The 9,704-nt window shown below is 26.3% G+C and overlaps 2 protein-coding genes across 3 annotated transcripts in view; one reads left to right on the top strand and one right to left on the bottom strand.

The window, feature by feature from the left end:
• The window catches only part of LOC106792709 (putative inorganic phosphate cotransporter), a 7,006-nt gene extending 1,793 nt beyond the window's left edge, over positions 1-5,213 (top strand). The window contains exons 1-9 of one of the 2 annotated variants that reach the window (XM_014759212.1): positions 88-896; positions 2,763-3,013; positions 3,354-3,587; positions 3,691-3,778; positions 3,861-4,093; positions 4,184-4,333; positions 4,420-4,552; positions 4,655-4,896; positions 4,988-5,213. In XM_014759212.1, coding sequence (XP_014614698.1) covers positions 872-896; positions 2,763-3,013; positions 3,354-3,587; positions 3,691-3,778; positions 3,861-4,093; positions 4,184-4,333; positions 4,420-4,552; positions 4,655-4,896; positions 4,988-5,164 — 1,533 coding nt within the window. In that variant the 5' untranslated portion in view covers positions 88-871 and the 3' untranslated portion in view covers positions 5,165-5,213. Of the gene's footprint in view, positions 1-87; positions 897-2,762; positions 3,014-3,353; positions 3,588-3,690; positions 3,779-3,860; positions 4,094-4,183; positions 4,334-4,419; positions 4,553-4,654; positions 4,897-4,987 lie in introns of those variants that run through there. The other variant, XM_014759213.1, reaches the window with a different exon arrangement.
• Positions 5,214-5,731: 518 nt separating this feature from the next.
• LOC106792705 lies at positions 5,732-6,978 on the bottom strand. The gene is made up of 4 exons (XM_014759206.1): positions 6,894-6,978; positions 6,614-6,756; positions 6,125-6,253; positions 5,732-6,013 (listed from the first exon to the last, which is right to left on the bottom strand). The coding sequence occupies exons 1-4, from the start codon at positions 6,946-6,948 to the stop codon at positions 5,894-5,896; spliced, it is 447 nt and encodes a 148-aa protein (XP_014614692.1). The 5' UTR covers positions 6,949-6,978; the 3' UTR covers positions 5,732-5,893.
• Positions 6,979-9,704: the final 2,726 nt, after the last annotated feature.

The following is a 9,704-nucleotide window of genomic DNA, read 5'->3' as shown; positions in this document are numbered from 1 at the left end:
TGCATATATATATATATATATATATAAATATATGTGTATATATATACACATATATTTTTTTTTTAAAGGGAATAGATATACGTGAAATGTAAGGTGGATGATTTTTAATGTTAAACGATGTTAGGATTCCTGCGACATGTACCGAACTATATATATATATATATTTTCGTCCTAAAAATAAATATTATTTAAACGAGGTGATCTCAAGCATTCTCTCTTATTCGAAAGCTTATGGTTCAGATTTTAAACGAACGCGCAAACTCGCACGTCGCCACATTTCTTTCCTTCTCTTTTACTCACAAATGCCTCGTGACGCTACGTTTCATTTGTATATATATATATATATATATGAATGTACGCATGGTTTTCTCCCCCCCCCATTTCTTTGGAAGTATATATGTGTTTGATTACGTGGGATGAACCGGCATTTATAGCAGAGGGGCCAATGGCTCGTGATCATTTCGGACAAGTGCATACAGAAAAAGAGGAAAGTTCGTTTAGTTTTCTTACCTCAGTGTATGTGTTTGTGTGTGTGTGTGCTTTGGTATCACGCAATAGTAGTAGTGTTACAACCTAAAGAAGACTTTTCTATCTTACAATAAGTGCATTTGGATTTCATCAGCTTTTTTATAGAATAAAATAAAATAATACTTTAATAAATTCTTAAACTTTGAATAATATGTTTATTTGTATTTGAAATATCGCATCCACCCCTTTGAATACTTCGAGTTAAATGCACCACCCTGTTGCTACTGCTGTTACTGTGTGGTTGCAGAATAAAAATTAAATAATTATTATTTAATATATAGTATTATACAGTTTTTCTTTTTGTTTTGTGAGAAGAGAAAAATTAATTCTGAATCTCTATAGGATGGCAGTGGAAAACAATTCTACAGGTGTGTTCATTATTTCCTTTCTTTCTTTTTTTTCTTTTCTTTTATATTTTCACATCGTATTATTTTTATAATGTAAAAGTTTTTTTGCAAGGGTTGCATATCTTAATTCTCATTTGTTTTCTACAGAAAAAAGAAAAGAAAAGAAAACGATTTAATTTATCGTTGTTTATTATGTGAAATAAAGTTTGAGGAGATGAAATGGTTCGAACACAGTTTATGCGACTTTTGAATCATGCGCTTCGGATGTCCTTTTGACCTTGGCGCATCCCCTTTTCCTTTTTTTCTTCTTTTTTCGTTCATATTAAACTATCGAATTAGATGCATTAGAATTGTAATTATTTTATTAGATCGTATTTTAAATACTATTACGATATTTCTATTATTATGTTTTTTAAATCAAAGTGTTATATCTATCTATGAATGTATATCTCATATTGTATCGTGCGATCGATAACGAAATAAATTTCGCGTTCATTGATACGAATATTGTTTTCTTTTTCTTTTCTTTTTTAAATCTTCATTCGAAAAACTGCATTTTCAACTTCGATTATAAAATACATTAATTTGCGTACAAAAATTTTACGAGATAAAAAAAATAAACATTTATATAATTTGTATAATTTATTAAAAGAAAACAAAATAAATTTGTCCTCTATTAATTTAGTACAAAACGTATTATAATTTTTAATTAGCTTTTTTCTTATACAAATTATACACGTGTAATATTATTCTCGATGATGAAAGACTGATTTACAATCATTTACGAACAAGCTGATGCAATATCATTAGATATTATTTTAAAGAGAATAAATATTGAAACTATATATTAAGAATAGTACGTAAATTATTGAAAACAATAAAGTATCTATATATATATATATATATGTTACTGTGAAAGATCGAAATTGGAGAATCTTAAAATTCACCTATTCGCTTGTGTGTGTATGTCCGAAATATTAATGTATAAAAATAAACCCAAGAGTATTCGGGCTTTCACCGATGTATTTGATATGTGTTGACATTTCACCATGTGAATCTTGACATCCAACTTTGATTTTTCACTGTAACACACACATATATATATATTAGGCTTATGGTCTCACTCGATTATGCCAAATGGTATCAATCGTATCCTCTTGAACTATGTTGATTTTAAATTTTAGACCATATGATATATATTTGGTATTACATAACGAATATATTAATCAGTATACGCGGTTTTATATTATCACATAAAATTTTTGTGATATCTTGTAAAAATGATTTCTAATTTATTTTAACGATGACTGACCTTACATTTATTTTATATTTTATGTTTAGTACTCACAATCTTTATTTCCTCATCGTGTTCTATTTTATTCTTCTCGTTATCATTCTTTCTACTTGCAAACATATTTTAAAATCAATTCTAACTTTCTATTCGTGTATTAAAAAACAAACTCGTTCGACATTTATTTGTTTTTTTTTTACCCAAATGTTCTCATAATTCAAAATGTTTCTTTATCATTCTCATCCACTAACAAACACATACACTATATGTAAGCATATTATTCCATAAACCCTTACAACTAACAATAAGAGAATAAAAAACAATTGATTTTGAAATCTTACATCAGGTACTTTATGATTTCTCATATTATTTTATTTTTATACTGTATGAACAATTAAAAATTAAATTATTTATTATTACTATCTCGAATTAAACATTATCTCTCAAAGTTTTGTTCTCTTAATGTTCTATCTTGACTTTTCTTATCATTAAATTATTAATACGTACAAATTTTTTGGCTTTCTCGTTAAACATTTTTATCGTAGAAGAAAATGTGAAACAAGTTTAATTAAAAAGAAAAACATTTTATTTTACAGGCCCAAGAAGGCATGGGTCCTCCCCACTCTTTCCAATCCGATATTTAATGGCCATGCTTGGATCAATCGGTTTGGCTATTATATATGGTTTTAAAGTAAACGTCAGTGTGGCTATCGTAGCTATGGTGAACCATACAGCCATACGAAATTTAGCGATACACGATGAATTCATTCATGAAAATGGAAGTTTAACAACAACGGAAGTTTGTCAGGATGATGAAATCTCAAACATAACGGTATCTTCTGCCGAGGTAATCGATACTTCTCTTTTTAATTTATATGAAAGAAACATATATATTTAAGTGTTCAAATATATTTATCTATATATGCGTTATAATAGTTCTTTCTCTTTCTCTTATCGTTAATAATCAAGAATGATACGGATCAATTTATCAATGAAATTATTACAAATATTTTTGATAGAAAATAGATTAGATATTCAATGATAAATTATTTCCGTTAATTAATTAATTGAATACCGAATTTCGTTTACATATACGTATTCGCGGATTAGATATTTTTGTTAAAAATAAAAAAAATAAAACTAAATTAACGTGTTAGTAATGAATCATTGAATAAATTATATTTCAGGATGGTCCTTTTGTATGGAACGAACCACTCCAAGGTCTTATTTTATCCGCATATTTTTGGGGCTATATGGTATCTTTGTTACCAGGTGGTAGAATGTCAGAATTGTTATCCGCTAAATGGGTGATGAATGGATCAGTATTGTTGAACGTTGTGGCATCGATATTATCACCTGTTGCAGCTGAGATACATTACTCGTTATTTATTGTAATGAGATTCATTCAAGGTCTCGGTGGGGTTAGTATTAATATTCTTTTTTTTTAAAAAAATATGAGAATAATAAATAAAAGTAAAATAAATATTATAAAGATATTATTTAACAGATTATTTTCTTATATAGGGTGTAACGTTTCCGGCTATGCACGTGATGATTGCCAAATGGGCACCACCGAATGAACGAAGCGTTCTCGCATCAATTGTTTATGCTGGTTAATATAAAAATAATATTCAACAATATATATTTTTATTCGATCGTTTGACAATACAATGTTATAATATTTCAATTTCTAGGCACTGCTCTGGGTACCGTGATATCCATTTTATTATCAGGAATATTGGCTGCAAATCTTGGTTGGGTATGGATCTTCTATATAGAAGGTGCATTATGTTTAATTTGGTGTACCGCTTGGTGGCTGATAATCCAAGATTCTCCGGAAGAACAAACGAAATTTATAACCGAGGAGGAAAAGAATTATATCATGGAATCTTTGGGTCATACTAAAAATATTGCCGGTCACAAAGAAGTAATTAGTTATGCGTATTATAGAGATATTTCGAAATTCGATTGAGAAATCATAATATATTATATGCGATAAATTATATTTCATTGTTAGAAATTAAAAGTACCATGGGGACAAATTTTAAGATCAACACCATTTTGGGCAATATTGATAGCACACTTTTGTAGCAATTTTGGTTGGTATATGTTGCTCATTGAATTACCAACTTATATGAGTCAGATATTAAAATTCAATATGAGTTCGGTAAGATCTTATAATAATTCGTATAAATATATAATCTATCTATAACATATTTTATATATTAACAATCTCTCGTTTTATTTATACAGAATGCCGGATTATCAGCAATGCCATTTTTATGTATGTGGATTTTTACTATGACTCTTAGTAAAGTATTGGCTATCATGCAAGACAAGAATTTAATAACAGTGACCTTTTCAAGAAAGATAGGAACACTATTCTGTAAGATTTATCTTAATTGATTTTCATTTTGAAAGAATATATATATATCTAATTAAATAACATTGTATTTATAAATGTGTTCTTTTTTTTGTATTTTTTCAGCATCATTCGTTCCAATGATTTGTCTGATAGGAGTATCTTATGTCGGATGTAATCGTGCTTTAGCAGTAGTACTGATGACTATTGGAGTAACATGTATAGGTGGAATGTATTGCGGTTTCTTATCTAATCACATAGATATCGCACCAAACTTTGCCGGTACGTTAGTAGCTGTAACTAATTGCATAGCTACTATACCAGGATTTATTGTTCCTATATTTGTTGGTAAATTGACCCATGGAAACGTAAGTAAATAATATTGTATAAAAATTTTCCATCAATTTATCTATATAACAACAAAACATTCCTATTGATATTATTTTTGTTTAATTACAGCAAACAATAGAAGCATGGCGAATTATATTCTTTGTAACCGTGGCTCTTTATATAATTGAGATACTCGTTTATAGTACTTTTGGATCGGGTGAAGAACAACCATGGAATAAAGTGAATTCATCGTTAGAGGAAATTAATGATCAAACTTTACCTCTTAGAAAAAATGTTAAAAAATAATTTATATATTATTATAATCGAGCCCGTTGATTTTGAAAATTTGTGTCAAATCTATTTTATATATTATTATTGTTAGGTATTTAATGATTTTTACATTTGAATGGGTTTCAAAATATTGTTATAAACTATATTATTGGTAATAGAGAGAGACTTATTTTATATTTAAAGAGATATTTATTGTGTAAATCGATTTAAAAACATAAATCTTATATGTTCATTTGTAATAAGTATTAGCTTTAATCATTTATTACTTCATTTTTACTTTCAAAATCAATGGCACGATTATACAATTATATTTAAGACATTCTACTGACTTTACATACATTTCATAATTACATCACTTGTTTTTTTTTCCTTCTTTTTTTTTTTTTGCATTAATTTATACTCTCTTTTTATATTAGACTAGAAGAAATATAATTTATGTTAGATTTAAATACCAATTCTCTTTCCTGTAAGATTGTAAGATACTTCTGTATCAACATTTTTAATGAAGATTATTTATTATATCGAAGAGATACATTGATAAAGAAAAAAAAATAGTAAAATATTTGTAATATTTTGTTAAAAAGAGAATACATTATAATTTTTTAAACTACGTATATATATATATGAAATTTGTGAATATTATTAATTACATTTCATTAAATTAATTTGTCAGATTTGTAACATTTATGCGAATTAATTTTTATTCGTTGAATTGTTTATCTTTTCTTTTTATGATTAGTATGATCATATATATAAAGTGACAAGACGATTCACAGCTTGATCATAACTGTCTACATCAGTTCTAACACAAATGTCAATTCTAGAAAATTTTTTACCACTCATGTTGCTATCATAGTCGCGTGCCTGATCCAAACAGAAAAAAAGAAAAAGAAAAGAAAAGAAAAGCAAATATAAAAATTGATTAATTGAAAAGATACATTTTTCAAAATTTATTTAATTCATTTTGATTCATACCTGTAAAGGAATGCGCCTACCAAAGTGTTCATTTAATTCAGGTATACACAAATGAGAACCATATTTGAGACCAGTACCTAATAAATCCATACTTGCGGTAACATAAGTCTCACGTCCATCTATGTAATCCTGAAATAAATTTGTTTCCAAGATTTTTTTTTTACTATATTACTATCTTTAATCTATAATTTCTTTTTTCAAGAGATTTTACGTTTTTTCCTTTTTTATTTATTATTAATATTATATCGGTCTTTTTAACAAGAGTTCTATTTGTTTTACAATTAAAATGCGAATAATAATCAATTTTGTATAAATAATAATTTCAAACGATTTTTATATAATAATAATAATAAAATAATATGAAAAACATTTGGATTTTTTTAAATGTATAGTCGTCGCGTGAACATTGAACGTAGGATTTTTTAATTAAAATCTATCTTTGTTACTTTTAATTTAAATATTATTAAAATATGGTAAATTCGAACAAACCTGAAGTGTTTTTAATTTCTTTCCCCTGATATCCAAATAATCAATTTCATTGTCGCTCAAATATTCAGGATAATATGCGGTCAATGTAACATTGTAATGAACACGTCCACTGCATTTCAAATCCGTTCGATTTAAATTAGCTTCTAATAATATTGAAAAAAGAAATGAAAATTAAAGAAAGAAAAAAAAAAAAAAAAAAAAAAAAAAATAAAAAAAAAAAAAAAAAAAAAAAAAAGGAAAAAGAAAAAGTAAACTACTAAAGAGATTAAAATTTAATTACCACCACAGATCGTAAGGGTAACGATTGTTGACAAAATTAATAAAACTTTGAACATTTTGTATTGTTTAATATAAAATCGTTCTTCGTACACGTTTGAAATTAAATAAGAAACTATTTTTCAAGATTTCATTCTACGACGAATTGAAACGCGTTGACACAATTACTTTTTTTTTTTTTCGTATAAAAAGAAACAATTTGCTAAGCTTTCATAAATAATATCGTTCATGTGTAATTTGTTGTGCATTTGCGAAACGTGATTTCAATTCTTGGGATCGATGATTTTGTAATCTTTACATTCTTTCTTACTTTTTTTTTTTTTTTTTATAAAACACACATATACTCATACGCGTATACAGTGCTGAATAGCAGTATTGGTACAGTATAAATTATTTTGTAATATTCTCTTTGTAAATTTATGATAATTAAATTAATGTGAACAATACAACAAAAATAATAAATAAAAACTGTATTTAATTGAAAATTAATTTTAATTATTATATGTAATATTATTTGAAATATTTTCTTTGTATTTTATTCTATCTTCCATTCTCATTTTTATGATTTACAATAAATTTAAACTACCTTTAAATTTGAGAAATATAATTAATAAATCAATTAAATAAGGAATCCTACTTTTTTTTTTAATAAATTAACAAAGATTATCATTGAAATTGAATTTGTTTCCAATACTTTTATTTATCACTGTATGGGTCCTATGTATTTCCATTACGATCAAAATATTTTATTAACAATTCATCAATATGTTTGATAAATTTGTAAAAAATAAATCAACAAAAAAAAAGAGGAAGTTCACCGTTCTTATTATAAGAGGAAAAGTTATGCTCGGTTGATGTTAATTTATTGATGTATGTGCAAATCAATAAATTAATTAATCGATAATAATAAATCTAATCGTAATTCTTCCTAAATATTTCTATCTCTTCTTCATCTTGCCGATCTATAATTAATACAATTTGCATTTAGAATGTATTTTTTTACATAGTATTTTCGTAATCAATTTGTTCGGTTAAATAAAACAAAAAGGAAATTCAAAAATGAATTAGAATTAATTCATTTATGCCATTGCCACGTAATCATTTATTTAATATTGATTGACTAACGTTAAAAACTGTAAATAAAATGACATACAAAAGCTATAGCAAAGTTAAGAAACAGAAAGAGTAAGCTCTTCTAATCGTAGGAAATCAAAAATATGTAATTAGAATCAAGGATAATAAAAATTATTATTATAAAAATCAACTAATATACGTAGAACCATTAATGTCTTACACCTGAAAAAAAAAATGTTCATTGATTAAAAATTTGGTTAACAAATATATTCAATATCTTTGGTACATCTCTACAAATATTTGAAGTTACATTTGTTATAGTATTTTAAATAATTCTATTTCATATGAAGAGTTCATATGTGTGTACCTTCAGGAATGCCATTAGACATATATTTAAAAAATCAACGAAATACAAGAAAATGAAAAAGGTCTGATGTCAAATCGAACGATGATCACCTGTAACAAAAAGAAAACTATATTAATCATACAATCAATTGATAAAATAGCCTAACATATAAATCGTCCCATTCGCAGATGCATTTTTCAATTAAATTCTCTATTTATTTTAATAAAAAATCTCTATTACCCGTTGCAAAAAAAATAAATTTAAACGCGTAATTTTACATTTACATAAAATATATATATAAAAAGGAAAAAGTACAAATATTAAGTTACTAAAAAAAAATAATATGTAATAATTATTATGAAATACTTATGGAAAAGAAAAATAGCAAATTTAATAAAATACAATCACAGTGAAAAATCYTAAAGACGAAACAAGAAAAGAGATATTATTGTAATATTTATCGAACGTTATTTAAGCTTTAAAATTGAATAATATAAAGATTGTAATATTTTTGACTCTAACTAAACACATATGCATCTTTAAGACGATACGGACACAAATTTGGTGTCCCGAGGAGATGGAATGGTCCATCATCTCCAATTACAACTACCAATTAATGACGAGCAAGAATGTAATAAAATAAAATATAAATTATGACTAGAGAGCTATTCTCGAAAAGTTCTAACTTGCTGTTGAACCTTTGAAAATAACTCTATAGCAAGTAGTTGCCCACTTGATACCACAAATTTGTGGGGGCCTCTTCGGCATAATGCCTCTTCGGCATTTAGCCCCTTCTTTCTTCATGTCCTAAAAGCTGCTGTGAGGCTTTTTTTAACATTTACTCGACTGCCTCAACAGATATTTGATCTAATCGATGAACCTATTATTAACACTTTGCATTTAAAAAATAAAATAATATCAAACAAAAGCAAAAACTTTGTAACACATCTTATGGTCTTACTTTTTTACTCAACCACTTTTATCTTTACTCTACTTTGTATTTACTATACATACATAACAAATGAATAATTCAATAGGAATTGCTAAAGAGCAAAGTGTTAATATACTTAATATTAAGTAAGTATCCAACGTATTCAGGTACCTTCACTTTTTCGAAAAAAAAATTAATTTTTAAGAAAACGCAAAGACTTTTGAATCGTTCGATACTGATTCATATCTCGCGGTACAGAGTATCAGCAATATATGCAAAAAATAAAAGAAATATTTAAATGATTAATGAATCTAAAGGTTGCTGAAACTTTGTATAATATCCGGAGAAGAAATTGTCCACTCCTGAGTGGAAATTACAATCGCGCGACTTCTCCGGTCTCTACCTACTTACAAATTAAATAAACATTCACACCTAAGTATGCTACCTGCCTTTATATTGTCAAT

Source organism: Polistes canadensis, unplaced genomic scaffold (assembly GCF_001313835.1).
Source record: "Polistes canadensis isolate GaletaPanama2010 unplaced genomic scaffold, ASM131383v1 scaffold_569, whole genome shotgun sequence".
Lineage (NCBI taxonomy): Eukaryota > Metazoa > Arthropoda > Insecta > Hymenoptera > Vespidae > Polistes > Polistes canadensis.
Note: the sequence above shows the minus strand (reverse complement) of the source record. Positions and strands in the feature narration are given on the sequence as shown.

Coding starts and splice junctions, on each gene's coding strand:
- LOC106792705 (XM_014759206.1), bottom strand. CDS start 6,948: ATGTTCAAAGTTTTATTAATTTTGTCAACAATCGTTACCCTTACGATC. Junction 6,757..6,893: donor TACCCTTACGATCTGTGGTG/GTAATTAAATTT, acceptor CAATATTATTAG/AAGCTAATTTAAATCGAACG. Junction 6,254..6,613: donor AGAAATTAAAAACACTTCAG/GTTTGTTCGAAT, acceptor AATTTATTTCAG/GATTACATAGATGGACGTGA.